Source organism: Hoplias malabaricus, chromosome 1, assembly GCF_029633855.1.
Source record: "Hoplias malabaricus isolate fHopMal1 chromosome 1, fHopMal1.hap1, whole genome shotgun sequence".
In the NCBI taxonomy this organism is placed as follows: Eukaryota; Metazoa; Chordata; class Actinopteri; order Characiformes; family Erythrinidae; genus Hoplias; species Hoplias malabaricus.
Window position 1 is genome coordinate 48,929,204 of NC_089800.1, and position 15,695 is coordinate 48,944,898.

Sequence of the window (15,695 nt, forward strand, 5' to 3'; positions counted from 1 at the left end):
TATCCCTCTGAAGCAGGCACCCATTCCAGAGTTTCTCTAAATCAATAGACTCTCATTAGTGTGGCAGAATGGATCCAGCTCTCAGCTCTTTAGGTGGACAGATAGAGAGAGCGGGCGGGAGAGAGAGAGAGAGAGAGAGAGAGAGAGAGAGAGAGAGTTGGCAGTGAGGAATAACCTGGGATGAAGAAGCAGATTCATTTACACTATACATTCGAGTACAGTGACTTGGGGTCTATCCCAAAACCTAGTGAGCTGTCTAACTAGAGAGAATTTTACGTCACAGTGTGCGCGCTCCCGACACGTAGGCTGTCCCAGTTCTTAGATACCTCATTATAACGACTAAGATATCTTAATTTGGCCGATTTTTAAGGCAGTATCGAGCCCTCCCTTAGCCGCGAAGGCAATCCCAGGATGCAAGGCAAGAACAAAATCGCGATAAAAACGTCAAGATTAGAATCCACCGCGCTGAAACAGTGGCGATGCTAGCCACTGAGTTAAGTAAACACTGGTTGAATGCGGTGGGCGGGAAAAAACCGTGACGCAATCGCTCTCTAATAAGAGCGTCTCAGTAATCTGCCTCATGAGTACAGACGACCGTTAGAACGCTGTCTACTTAAACAGCTGTCTTTGCAGTCAGTGCCCTACCTAGACACTAGGTTTTGGGACAGGCCCATAGTTTCTACTATTTCATATGGAATGGCTCTCTTTCAGGGATATGAGAGAAGAGAGGAGTGGAGTGGAGAGAAGCTATGAATGGAGGAGGACAAAAGAGAGATGAAGAGAAGAAAGTTGTAGAGAAAAGAGATGGAAGAGCAGAGCAGAGAAGAGAAAAGTACTGAAATCCATCATTAAAATATCCTACAGTAGGATGAATTTCACTTCACAATGTGGTGATGTTCCAGAAAATACTAACACCTTTGCTGAGAGACGCAGTGTAAGACCAGCGCACATCAATTTAAATGATTCATTTTAACGGTTGTATGGTAAAGTACAGGCTGAGAGGGACACTGTTGTTTTTTTCATGCTTTATTCAGATTCATCTGCTGTCCAGAAACACCGGAGCATATGGAGACGTGCGAGGAGGAGCAGTTAGAAATCCACTGTGTACCATTGTACCTGATCTAGTAAAACAGAAGGAGTATATCATCTGCTTTACGCGTTCCAGCAGGCGAATGAAGCCTCATAACATTTAGATTCAACCAGAGGGAAATGCTCAAGAAACTCTAGGCCTCCAGAGAGGGATTTTTAACATTTCTGATGGCTGTAAATACATCAGGAATCAGCATCATTAATCTTTAATATTAATCCTAACTGTTTTGGTTAAATACCCAACAGAAAATGGTTTTAACAAGAGAGAGAGAGAGAGAGGGGGAGGGACAAGAGACATCAAACAGGAGTGACAGTTACAGAGAGAAAGGGATACAGAGGAGTAGTAGAAAAAGTGGAAGAGTGAGAATGAGAGAAGCCGGAGTGAGAGGGAAGAGCAAGAAAGAGTGAGTGTAAGACAGGAAGATTTGGTGTGTGTGTGTGTGTGTATGTGTGTGACGTGGGGGGGGGGGGGTGTTGAAGAGAAAGAGGCAGCCAGAGTGAGAACAGGAAGGAGAAAGCATGGTGGTGGGTGTTTTGTGAAGCAGGAGGAAGGTGGAGGTTGCCTGATAAGGAGAAGATTGGAGATGCTTTGTGGCAGCCATGACGCAAGAGAAAATGGCTGCATGTGGAGAAGCATGGAATGCACTGATCTGAGCTTTGTGCCACCGCTCTTGTGATAATGCGGTACTATATATGTGTACGAGGCCCTCTTCGATTCACACGCTATAATATGTAATATGTTTAGCACAATTGAAGCAAGAAGCGAAGATCCAAAAGCTTGAGAAACACGATTAGGAGCTTTTCCTTCCATCTGGCTCACAGACATCTCCCGTCTGAAAGAGGCTCACCAAAATATAGAGGGCTTTGTCAGAGCTGAAGATGTACCGAAGCTTTGTGCTGAGGTATATTTCTGTAGCGTCCTCAGCAGGGGGTGGAAATCGTGACATTAGGAAGATTCGACCCAATCGTGATTCATCAGGAATCGATTCAGATGCGTCATGGGAAAGTTGGACATTAAATGATTCAATGAATTGTTTAAAATCAAGCTTCGCTATAATCTGATTCAGCTTGAATCAGTTATTCACATATGATTCTGAATCGATTGAACGTTGAAATGCAGCAGATTCCGTCTTCTCCCAAATACTTTGTCACACAAGACTTATTACATGTTTATTTACATGAGTAATGCTTTTACATATTAAATTGTATAATTTTTTGTCTTTGAGTTTTCATACTGAAAATATGTTTACATCATGTACTATATTTGGGTTAAAATGCCATAAAAACAGTATATTACAGACTGTTTATTCAGATTAAAGCATTTGAGATTCAGTTTGAAAGCATAATTTGTGAAATAATTGAAGCAGGGTTCATAATTGGAACGCAGATAATTTTATTATAGTGCACTGCATACTAACTGCTGCTTTTCTGTTGTTTCTCTGGATGATGATGGGCCAGTTGGGGTCAATTTTAAAGAGAACATTAGCATATTCAGGTCATTTTGGGGCTCAGACAGAAAATCATTTGGGTGTTTCAGGATTCAGACTACAATTTCAGACTTAACTGCAGCTTTAACGACAAGTTTTAGATTCTCATAGCTGGTGCTAGACACTAATTAACCACAACCAGCTTCACGAATATTAGCACAAGACCTAAGAATGTTACTTCGGCCAAAAAAATGAGGGCAATTTCATTTAAAATGATCCCAATTAATTGTCAACAATCCCACTCTTTCAAAATTCAGTTTGAAATCCACAAGAACGCAAAGATGCAGACGGATCGTGAACCCTCAGACGCATTTTTCCTTCTAGTGGCTGTAATATATCTTCAGAAGATTCATCCCTGCGAGAGAGCCGCTGGCTACCTTTCTCTCAGCCCCGCAGACGCACAGCCCTGTGTAGCTTTGCTCAGAGGAGGCAGCTGATTAGTCGCTCCTGAATGCTTATTACGTGGATAAATAAATAAAGATGGGCTCTCGGCTGGCAGCGGTTCAGTTTAATTGGCAGCCCTTTCAGAGCGAGGCCCCTGCGGAGCTGCAACCAGTCAGACTGAAGTGGCCCCGGAGCCGAGCGCCTTAAAATGCTTCGCCCAACCCCTGCTGCTAATGCTAGCTACACAGGTGGTCCTGAGAGAGAGAGAGAGAGAGAGAGAGAGAGAGAGAGAGAGAGAGAGCACAAGAGGCAGGAGAGAGAAAGGGACAGAAAAGAAAGAGAAAGAACACAGCAGACCTAGTTTCTGACAAGTGTGTGTGAGTGAAGAAGAGAGAGGATGGGAGTGGAAGAGAGAGGAAAAACGGGTGAACGTAGGAGGGAGACCTGCTGCTTCTCCTCCTCCACCTCTTCCTTGACGCTGAACGCTTCTTCAATGAATAGCTCTGTGAAAAATCTAGTTTACACACTTCTGCACTGGAACTAGAAGGATGATGTTGCTAACAGGTAATGCTTATATTCGTCCAATTAGCATTCAGATGCTAAATCACTCATCCTAACTGTGCTTGGTTGTTAGTTGATGCTAAAAATGTATGTAGGTCAGTGTTTCGAAGGATACATGACAACTACCTAAGTATAAACTGACCCTAAACCCACTTAAACCTTTATAAACATGGGTTCCAAGGTATCCTATGGCATATAGGCTTCTTTAGGCAACACTGATGGCACATTGATATAACACCTATGTCAGGTGTCACTGGCCTGTAATCATGACATTTAGCACATTATAATAAATGACACTGAAGCTTAGTGTACATCACAGTGATTTAATGCCTGGATCCTGTAAATGTGACATATCCTCAGCTACAAACTCGCAATTTGTCATTTCACCCCAGAAAGTGCCATGACACAACCCAGCGTCAGGAAGAATCTGTGTCACCTGATAAAGGTGTTGTGTCAACTTGACGTCAGTCTTGATCTTTGTCATGAAAGCCTTACTGAAGCTTCATGTATGAACAACAGCGCAAAAGGAAAGTGTTAGCTGCTTTATGTGGCTTCTGAAACTACGACAGACACTGGTCAGCCATAAGATCATGACCACCACTTTGTTTCTGCACTCACTGTCCACTCCCTCAGCTCCACTGATCACTGAAGCACTTTCGAGTTACAGGCTGGAGTCCATCTGTTGTTACTTTGCATATTCTCTTTGCCATATTTTAACCTGCTCTTCAATGGTCAGGACGCTCCCAGGAGCACCAAAGAGCAGGTATGACTTGGGTGTGGGGGTTCCTCAGTGCTGTGTGTTGTTCATGAAGGAGTGGATCAGATACAGCAGCGCTGCTGGGGTTTTTAAACCCCTCAGTGTCAGATTTGCGTATTATTTGTTTAAAAATAAATAAATAAATAAATAAACGTTAAAAATTTTATGACTGCGACTACTGTTTTTATCTGTAAGCTGTCTGTTTTGGACAGTAGTATATCAGACATCACTTCACTAAGAATGACTAAAGATGCACTGCACTAATTGATGAAGTATGAGCTTCTATTTGACCTGTTAGCTACATTAGCCTCATAGCTCCAATGAAAACTAGAAAAGCAACATTTTCACCCCCAAGATACGTCTTGGTTTAGTGACCAAATTTGGAGTATGTCTGTGGGGGTGGGGGGCATAGACCTTAGAAAGAACATTATCTGATCAACAACATTTCCAATTTTAAGAAGCTAAACAGTCTGAGTATAAATTTCAACCAACAAAATATAAGTTTAACAGTTAAACAGTGATAAATCTAACAGATATGATCACGACTTCTCACGACGAATCTCAGTTTTGGACTGACAGACATACTACATTCACAATACGTTTGCAAACATCTCTCAGAATGAGTGAATTCAGTGATGTAAAGTGCCCCACGTATGAAACATGTTCAGTTTTGTATAACAGAAAATATTCAAATGAAATGGCAGCAGCTGCACATGAGGGTGAGATCACCAAGCAATGCCCAGTGTGAGTGAATGGGCCATAAAGCTCCTCAGCAACGGGCCGTGGAAAATTGTGTAAATATGTTTCTCACAGCCACCCATTAGATGAGTAGGAAAGGGTTTAGAACTGAGCACTCTGACCAGGAGGGGCTGGAAAGGCCCTTTAATTTTGTTGTTGTTCCACCAAAGTCCCCTACTCAGTCCCCTGGTGTGAAGGTGCTAAGTAGAAATGGCTTCACTGGGAAAATACAGAAAAGATAAGGGGAAATTAGGAGGAGAAAAGAGGTTGAAATGGGTTGTGAACTGGAGATTTGCTGGATGAAATGTTAGGGGCAGCAAGAGGAGAAGGTATGAGGATGAGATGGAGGGAAGGAGTAAAATAAATCAGATGACAGAAGAAAGGAAGGGAAGGGAAGAATGGAGGGAAGGAAAAAAAGTAAGTAAGGAAGGAAGGAATGCCATACCTTTCACTACCTTATCCAGATAGTGAGCTTGGGAGATAAAAGACAAGGACATGTAAGGGGAGGATTTTGAACAGTGCGGCTTTCAGAGCGAGACGCATTGCCCTGTGCCTTTACTGAGAGAGAGAGAGAGAGAGAGAGAGAGAGAGAGGAAACCACAGCATGCACTACTACACACAGAGCACAGGCCACAACACACACAGCACAGGCAGGGACATACGATCAGGGGGCGGTCAGGGGAAAGAGAGAGAGAGAGAGAGAGAGAGAGAGAGAGTGAGAGAAAGAAAGCAAAATGCCCAAAATGTCCTAACCTATGTTGACTTGTCTCATCAGAACTTACATTCCCCATGAAAAACATGAAATGAAAGGAGAGCAGTTGCATATAAGCACTTCAATGTTAAGTGCCAGCTGGAAATTCATAGATATCTGGAGTGATACCTTTGGAATTAGAGTGGCATTTGATAGAAAACATAAAATCGGTTCCTGACTTCACTAATGCTCTTGTGGCTGAATTCAATTAAATTAAATCCTCACAGAAATGTTTAAACTTATCAATTTTAAAGCCATCCCAGTAGAGCAGAGCTCACCACAACAGCAAACTGAGATAAAATATCTGTTAATAGCTAGGTTTCAGCAGAAATGGCGGATGAACAGGCCAAATGATATACGGATCAGTGCATTTTAATGGCATATAAAATGTGTCGTATGCTGTATATCTGACCAGCAGCCACATTTACTGAGAATAACCTAATAACTCAGGCCTGAAAACTTCCATGAACCCAGAGCTGCTTATGTAATAGTGTGGTTCCCTCTGTATGGGGATGACATCTCAGCATAGTTCATATAAAGGCCTATTAATATTGCATTCACATAATATTAAACCCTGAATGACTAGGTGTGCACTAGACGCCTGGTGAAAACCCTGCAGCTCTGTGTGTGCACTGCCGGAGAGATGTGCCATCGCCTTTTGAACAACTGCAGAATGCTGGAATCTAAATATAGTCAAAAATATTCTTCTGCTTATTTTTGCTTTTCACTTCTTCCTGAGCTGCGCAGGCGGGTGTGTGCTGTCTATGGCCCATTTCTTTTCTAGGGCCATTGACTGATAAACAGACGGAAATCAAGCGCTGGAAATGGCACTGACAGCAGCAAAGAACTGTGTCACCCATTTCTACTGAGCAGAGGTGGCAGCGACGTTTCTCCAAAGGAAAATAAATAAATAAATAAGAGTCAGAGAGAGAGAAAAGAGGGTCTGACAGAGAGAGAGAGAAAGAGAGAGAGAGTGAGAGTGAGTAAACAGAAGAGACAGGGAGACAGACACAATGGTGTTGAGACAGACACACACTGGAAAAGGCAGTCTCCTAGAACGGGTCAGTCCACTGGCCCGTTCGAGGCTCTTTAAGGTCAACTGAAGGAATGTGAATCCTCACAGCTAACACAAAGTGAACTGACCTCAGGCAGGACCGAAAAACAAAACAAAATATTAATAATATATAAAAAAAAATCTTATCGGGAAATAAATGCGATCACATTTATTTCTTGTGGCACCATCTAGTAATACAAACAGGGCACTGCGGGGTTAAGCGGACCCTCAGGATATTTATCCACCAAACAATGGATTGCTACCAAAATGTCCTTTCAGCACTTTCTTTGGGTAGCTGAGAGATCTATCTATACAAAAGAGCTGAAAGTCATTTTTCAGGACTGGTCTTACATTTCGTGATAAATGTGAGCATTCAAGCGCTCTCTGAATGGTGAGAGGGGTCTTTAAGACCCCTGAACTTATTGTTATTAAAAAGGGCCAACCATAATATCCACCAAAAAATAAACACAAAGAAATATAACACGCAGGATTTTGGTAGATAACCTATGCTGCCATTCAATGTATGATGCTAATTAGCTTTCCTGCTAGAGCTAATATAGCTAAGCAGCTATCCTGATATAGCCTTTATTGCTGATGTTGGGCAAAACGTATTTCCATTGCAAGCCTAAGCCATATGTTACACCTAAAATAATTATACATTTCTACAAATATTACATGATTAATGAGCTATTACTTTTCATTATATATTGTATAATTATCCAATGAGTTATATATTTCATTATTAGGAAATGAATGGTCACTTTAATTTTATATTTTATTGTAAAGAACAGACTGTATTTTTTTTTCTTAAATAGTGTAGGTGACGTTACCATCATAATTGTCATTCATGTCCTCTGCTTTATGAGGCATACTGGGTTAAAATATATAGGACCTCACTATAAAGCAGGTGATTTTACATTAAAATTTGGAATACAAAACAAATCTTAAGAATTTTGAATATTAAAAAAAGACACAATAAGAACAACTTGCCAAATTTAGTTAAATGGAATATTTTTTGTTGGGCTGTTATACCCAACACTAATAAACATTTAATATTCAGGCTACGTTACAACTCCAGCGTGTACTGTGAGTGAAAATATAAGGCCAAGTTTCTGGATCATGATTTTTATTCAACCTATTTTGATGCTTCATTTTGGTTGCAGCCCTTAGGCCTTGTGCTAAACAGCTGCAGTTTAACATAAAAGCTGAGTGTGCTGTGAGTGTTAGCATCAGAGAGGCCACTGCTCTGAGATCCAGCTTTATCCTCACATTAGGGTCTGTCTTTTAGGAGCAGAGCTGCACACAAATTAGATTCACCTAATTTCTTATTCAGTTCACATGAGGTTGGATGCTTCAGTCTGCCATCTTGTATGCTTTCCTGAGCTTGGTGGTGCCCTGCTAGCGCAAAAGCTAAGAGTATGCTCTGTAGTCAGCTGTCCAAGAGTCAGTTCAAGAGAGCTCAACCAGTGAGAGCTGACAGTAACCAACAGTGAATGAAAGTCAGTGATGGCAGTGAGCCTAACATCTTTTTAACTGGCAATGTGACCTTTCATTTGCTGTTAGCAGTGTTAGCATCGCTTGGTTGAACTATTCTTTTAAACTGATCTCTGTTTAGTGACAGATCTATGGCTGCCCATAAAGCTGCACAGCATTAGCATGCCGAGAAACGGACAGCCAGTGAAATCTGCCATCGCCAATTTTATTGCCAACCTTCAGGTTATTGCAGTGGCATCAAGTTAAGGAAAGCTGGGCATAAAGGCAAAGTTTTCTTTCTTGACTGATGTTTGTTTTTGAACAAATTCTTACTGAGTCAACCCTGAGGTAATCAAAAAGCAATCCAAACATGAGGTAGAGAATCACGTCAAGCTGCATAGCTCCTCTGCCTATGGAGTCTCTTTTAATCAAATTGGAGGTAGCGTTAAAGCTAAGTTTAAAGAAGCGAAAAAAAAAGAAAATACTTCTGAATACTCAAGTAAATTTTTTTTTATTTTATTTTACTTTACTTTTCTTTGCGGTCAAGTGCCCAACTAGAGAAAAATAAGAGTGTCTTTCCAGTGGCTGCGCTGCTCATGTTTGTATTTCACATCAACAAATCAAAAGGAAGGCGACAGTGCGGGAGGATAGGAGAGAAAAAAAAAAAGCTAAAGAAAAAAACGGGATGAGGAAAGGGATGAGCGGAAATGAAAAGACACCTTAGCACATTCTCACATTAAAATGCATGAAGGCAAGCTTCAGATCCTTCAGCAAACCTCTTCATGCTATGCTGAGTTGCACAAATTCAATTACGCATGCTTCTCCCTTTCTCGCCCAAAAGCCCCTGCACCTCCCAGACCCGGCCCCCAAAATCCCCCACACCCCCTCCCACTGAAGGACCCACCCCTCGGTCACTCACTCACACACTCACTTAAGCCCTTTTCACACACTAAACCCAGGATATCACCGGGATGTTTTAAACGGGATGCGGGAGGTAATTCTTGCTGAATGTGACATTCTCAGCATCAACGACCCACAACTTTGTTTCTGAAGAGAACACAACTACTATAACAGCCACAATAATACTCTCACAAATAAAAGACAGACTTATTTGAATAATTGGAAAATAATTGAGTTAATTGAATAATTATTACCTATTTTAACCACTGTGAAATATCATTCCAGTACATTTCTATTTTGAAAAGTTTATTAACACTATGTATTTTACTACTACTACTATAATAATAATAATAATAATAATAATAACTTTATTATGATGTATAATTACTATCAAATAGACAAAAATTAGTTTTTTTGTGTAGTTATTACAAAGGTGTGGGATGGGTGGGGGGGTGACTTATGTTTTAACTTCTTCAAACTTTGTTTTATTTAATGAATTTAATGATAATATTTTTATCGTCTTGTGCTTTGTTAAGCCATTTATTCCAGGACTTTGTCTCACATTTACAACTACTCCAACCTGCCGATCTATATAATTAACGGTAATTACCCAGGTACATGCGTGAAAAGGACTTTTACGTTCACTCACTCAGTCATTCATTCACTCACTCCCAGCCTACCAATGGTGCAGTGTTCTCCGTTCCAGCCGGGGCTGCATTCACACTTGCCGTCCTTGCAGGTGCCATGTTCACTGCAGCGCGGGTGACACGCCCTCTGGTCACAGGCGGCTCCCGTCCAGCCCTCCTCACAGCGGCAGCCGCCCGCCACGCAGACGCCATGACCGCCACAGTCCGCCGCACACAACTCTGCAGGACAAACACAGGACCACAGGGGGTAAAGAGAAGACAAATCCACCCGTTATTGTCGGAGATGGACCGGCCACGCTCCGCTAGCTCGTCCCACGGCTGCTCAAAAGAACTTCTCACCCTTCATGAGAAAAGGAGGGGGATTTAGGATCTCCTACGGACAATACAGATCTAATAAGCCCATCACAAAGCGAAGAGGGGTGTGGGAGGATGGTGGCGGATCCTCCGCAGTGCCCCTTGTCCTCCTTTGTGAATCCGCACCCCTTTTGTGCCATGAGACGATGGCGAATAAAGAGAAAAGTAATTTTGACCTTCTATGGTAACAGCAACACATGTCAGCTCTTATTAACGGCTTAAACTGCGGGCTTATTATTCAGTTATTACACTTAAAGAACCTCATGAACAGCTTCTTTATATTATTATTGGCTGTGGTATGTATGTAAATGTTGTTATACTAAGAATTACACACAGGTTTTAAAATGCTACTAATCAATCTGCAGTCTCTATAATTCACATACGGAACAAGGTCTGTGCTGCCTGTTTGAATTCAGCATTTTCGTGATGTCACTGCTTTGCCTACATCAGTTTAGCCTCAGTTTAGACGTAGGACAAGAGCAATATGACAAGAATTATGTGTCAGTCTTGGAGTCACAGTAAAAACACCAGTCTACGCAATTCTAAAGGATATTGAAACAAGAAACAGTGAGGTAAAGATGAAGTATGACTGTATTTTGTAACAGAACCCACACAAGCATCAGAAGTGGACACTGGGGGTGAAATATAAGACAAGAAAAATGCCGGTACAGGCCTTTCATGGGACCATTGAGGAACCACTACTGTAAATCTTCAGTAACTACTGTATGGTAATGATGTGCTTATGGAAGAAGTGAATTGGGAGTTCAGGCGTGTGGATGTTGCATCGCTGGTAATGAGGAGACAAAGAGGCTGATTATACGGCGGCTGATGTGTTGGAGAAGAGAGTCTAAAATAAATAATGAAAACCGTAAAGCTTTGCTGGTGAGTCAGTGGTGGGGACCAGGGCCAGATTGGGGGGGGGGGGGGCGGTGGAGAGAGGTGGGTGTTCAACAAGCCCTAACAGAAGTCACAACTCCGAATGTGTCATCTGAGTTTTTTTTTTTACAGATTGAATGCCCTCTCCTGCTTCACAGGGCTCAGGGGGATACACAGCTATCCAGGTGGGGTGAAAAGAGAGAGGCAAGCCAATACTGAAGTGCAAGACTTCACAGCACCGCGGCAGAGTTTGTAAACTTGCTCCAAACTCTTAGCCAACCACTTTGGTTAGAGCCTTGGGCTCATTCCCCACCAGCCAGGTTTTTAAAAACAAAGCTGGAAGATTGCTCAAGACCGTGGTCCTGGCTGAAAACGAGAGCACGATGTGAAAACTAGGCCACGCCTTCACCTTTCTGCCAGAGGGGACCTCGGAGAGAAGGTGCAGGACATTAATGAGTCAATTACGCCAGTGCAGCTCCCCAATTTTGGTCATTGTTGGAAATTAAATAGAGTCAAGTTAGGCTTTTCAACCATAGACCATAACATGGCATTAGAGGCTTTAAAATCTTTTAAGGGGGGAATAAATCCTACCCTCTGACTAATTACAGAACTGGGCTTTTGTTAAATTATGCAAATGTCCTTAATTTCACATGCGACTTTTCAATTAGAGGCGTCCTAACAGCATTTCATCATTAGCTGCTTTGAGTTGTCTAGGAGACACAAGCGAGCAGCCCCCAGTACCACACACACACACACACACATACACACCCACCCACATACAGCACTGTCACCTTACACTGTTCTCTCTCTCTCTTTCTCTCTCTCTCTCTCTGTGTGTGTGTGTTAAAGACATACAGGACACAGAAGTAGTCACTCCATTATTACCACAGGGAAGTTTCTTATTAGATTTTGAAATATCTACATATTAAACACTGTTTCAGAGGAGACTAACCATCTCCCTAGTGCCTCGCTCAAGAAGGCAGAGCTAAATTGTGGCGCATTATTTATAAATCACAGAAAAATAATCTAATGACCCCTGCTCTGCCGCTGTAATAGAGGGGAAGGTCTAATTGATGCGGATGGCGATTGTTCGCAGAGGCTCTTTTCTGAGCATGACATGAAGGCAGAAGTGGCCACATGCTTAGGCTGAAAGCTTTCTCATCCAGTTACCAGCAGAACATGAGCAAAGAAAGAAAAATCAAAGCCTTTTTTATTCCCTTTTTTTTTTTTTTTTAACTTGGAGAGCCCTTCTCTCTGAACAGTAGATGCAATTAGCCGCCATATCAGCAGGGCTCTGGGCCTGGCTCATGTAGAGAACTTGTGGCCCTTTCAAGAGGCTGTCTGCAGTGTTCCACAGCCTGTTTATCATCATGACAGTCTCTGCCATGCAGCAGTGCTCACACACACACACACACACATCGCAAAAAGGAACACACGTCCAACAAATCACAAACTCGTGTGGGCAGGCCTAGTCGGCATCAAGGCGGTGATTCTGTACACATACAGCAGAGTGCGTGTAGCTGTCAAAAAGCCTGCCTTCAGTCAGTCAGGGTTAGAGCACAACAACACTGGGGGGGGGTCACATGGTGATATTTACAGTAATACCATTTGGCAAATGAGTTTTATAATTCTAGTGTTGTGTTCTAGTGTTCCCATCTAAAATGAGAACGGAACCTCTGTGCACAGTTTGCCAATTTACCAACTAATTGACCAACTATTCCCACTTTATTTGGAAAGCCCACTGTGGGTAATGTTTACACTGGTTTGACAAGTATTTAACTCAGCTTCATTTTCACAAACCTCAACCCACAACCTAACCCTAAACCTGACTCTTACCATGACCCTATCCTTCAGCTCAACAAGCACCGTTCAAAAGTAACTCCTTGCTAGCATGGCGTCAAGTACAGAGTGTCTAGAGTGCAAGCAGAGTTTTAGTTTAATCTCATTATCAGCAGTAGGCATGGTGTACAAGCTACAACCTGTCCACATTCAAATAATGAGCCTTTCAGTGCTGTACTACCTGTAGTCTGAAGAACAGAACTCAAGAGCCTCACACAGTAAATCTGTCAAAGAATGAGGAAACATGAACTGAAGACCGGGGTTTGTATAGCAAGTATATTAGCAAACTAGCCGAGCTGAAACTTGATCAGATTTGAATGGAAACACCACATTGCAGTTGTGCTTTGTTCACTCCATCAATCTGAAGGCTTTAATAAAGGATTGTGGCATTGTAGTAATAACTACTAATTAATTCATTCTAGAAAATTCCCCAAATCTGACAGTAAACCTGGTCCTAACCCTATGTTAATTATCTTAACTCCAACTCTAATGATGCTGAGTATCAATTAGCTAATTCCAAAACTCATTTATATAAACAACATCTGTGGATAGTTCATGGGAGCTGTCCAAATTCAGAGGCCCATTTGTATGTTGCACGCTTCTGTGCCTATTACGAAGGCCAGTGTTTCAGCAATGGATTGTGCTATTTTGAACAGCCCAAGAACGAATACAATAAGACAATGCCTCCAAGTACAGTGGCCTCAGAAGGTGAAACTGGATCTCCATCAAGGGTCTACATAACTACCAATCAGAAAATGACAGCCTCAAAAAATCCTAATTAGTAAAGTGAAGTTCCGGGGCAGTCGACAAAGCCCCAAGGAAGACAAGCTTAACGTGATAAATAACATAATAAAAGATAAATAACATCTTAATTGCCTGCTAGAACTATTCCCTTCTATAATTAAACTCTCCACACTAGTGAGGCAGAAAAATACAGCAAAAGTAAGCATGGAGACGGCAGAACAGAACACATTGCTCTGGATTAGCGCCTGCGCCTCTGTGGCCTGCGCTAGCCTTCCTCCCTGAGCAGACACTCCTTCACTTTAATGCCGGCGAGCTTCGTGAGCTCGGAAAAGCAAGCAGGGCCAGGAGGGAGAAAAGTGCAAGCTCATCATAATTTACAGCACAGACTCGTCCGCTTGAGAAGCCAGGCTTTAAAATGCCTATTTCCCAGCAAATCCCTGGGATTACCTAATAGGTCAGGCTGTCTGCGTGGCATTAACAGGGAAATTCACAGTCACAAGATAGCTGTGTTTTTAAACCTCAGAAGAGAAAAATGATTTTTATTCCGATCATCTTCTCTAAGGCCAGTGGCGAAGCAGTGGCATTAGGAGCAAAACGGCCAAACACAGTGAAGAAACACTCGAGGAGATCAATAAGGTCTCAGCACTGAGAACCTTATTAACCCTTAGGTTCCCAAGCCGTTCAGAGGAGTATTTCTGTACCTTCACATCAAAGTGCAGATTTTAATCTAGACAAAGGGATTCTTTACAATACTCTTGACTGTGGTATTGATATAAATAAATTAAAAAAAACTATGTTTACCTTCATTAAATATGAACAAATCCAAGACTGAAACACTATCTGCTGGAGTGGTAGCCAGTGTATTTGTATGTATTGGCATAGTCATCTAACAGCGCTTTTCCACTGGACAATGAGGTACGACATGGTTCTGTTACTGACACAACCCCAGAACTATCCACCCCTTGTTCAAAAGTGGCCAGAAAGTATTGGTTGGCTTTGTTTTGGTCATGTGACTCCCCCATGACACTAATGTAAACAGCATAGTAGCAGCAATAGAGGAGCATCAAGTTGTGAATAATTGTTTAGCAGACCACTGGACCCTTATTTCAAGTAAATATTTGCTCCTTTCGTTTCTTATACTAGACCCCAATTTGGCAGGATCTGCTGCTGTGACAATACACAGGTAGATAATTTATTTCTTTTGTTAACAGAAATGTAAAATAATCGTCATGCTTAATAATCGTAATGTTTGTGACTCGGCTGACAATCCAGTGACCACCCACATGGTCCAGGTCAGCATGCTTGGTTCAGCAACATAAAGGATTTCCAAATTTAGCTCAGGTACTTAGTGCTCTAATATAGCATAGGTCCCTTGGCAGTGGAAAAAGACAAAACCCATGGGCATGGACTTGAAACTGTATCAAGCCACACCCTACTGCCACAGCTGAAAAACACAATAAGAAATCTCATAGCTGGTCTATGGTAGCGCTAGAAGACGCTTACCTCCTACTGTAGTCCTCTGCAGGATTTTCAGCAGAATTACACAGTTTACAAACAAGGATGCATCACTACATCATTGCTAATTCATCATTGTTTTGTGGGAATTTAAGCTTCCAGCAAAGTTAAATGCAACTGAGAGCTGATAAATATCAAAAAGCATCCAAAATATACATGATTTAAATGTGAGAATGTAAAAAGCACCACGTTTTATAGCATCATGCTTCACCATCAACAGACCCACATACGGGGCTTATATTACCAAAGCCAAAGTAAAGGGCCTCAGTTTAATCTTCAGTCGTTCTTTTTTTCCCTTTTCTCACTGGCAGTCTGTAGCTTGTACAAAGGCAGAGTTAGTGTAACAGTAACAGCAGACAGGCTGCATGCCACAGCCTCGGGCGAGAACCTGGTTCTGAATTCCAGCGTAGTGGACATCGCTGAGGCAATAAGCCAGTTCCAGTGTATCAGACACTGCTGTGGCCAGAATTTCACCATGCCCAGAAGAGCTTAAATGGAAAAAGAAAAAAACTAAAACTGAATGGAC

The 15,695-nt window shown here is 42.0% G+C and overlaps 1 protein-coding gene across 7 annotated transcripts in view; it reads right to left on the reverse strand.

The window, feature by feature from the left end:
- Positions 1–15,695, reverse strand: part of tenm4 (teneurin transmembrane protein 4) — a 240,273-nt gene that overhangs the window by 77,799 nt on the left and 146,779 nt on the right. For 5 of the 7 annotated variants that reach the window (XM_066665730.1, XM_066665721.1, XM_066665698.1 and 2 more), the window contains 2 exons: positions 9,875–10,060; positions 5,462–5,488 (listed from right to left, as the gene is read on the reverse strand). In XM_066665730.1, coding sequence (XP_066521827.1) covers positions 5,462–5,488; positions 9,875–10,060 — 213 coding nt within the window. The remainder of the gene's footprint in view (positions 1–5,461; positions 5,489–9,874; positions 10,061–15,695) is intronic. The other 2 variants (XM_066665712.1, XM_066665705.1) reach the window with 1 other exon arrangement.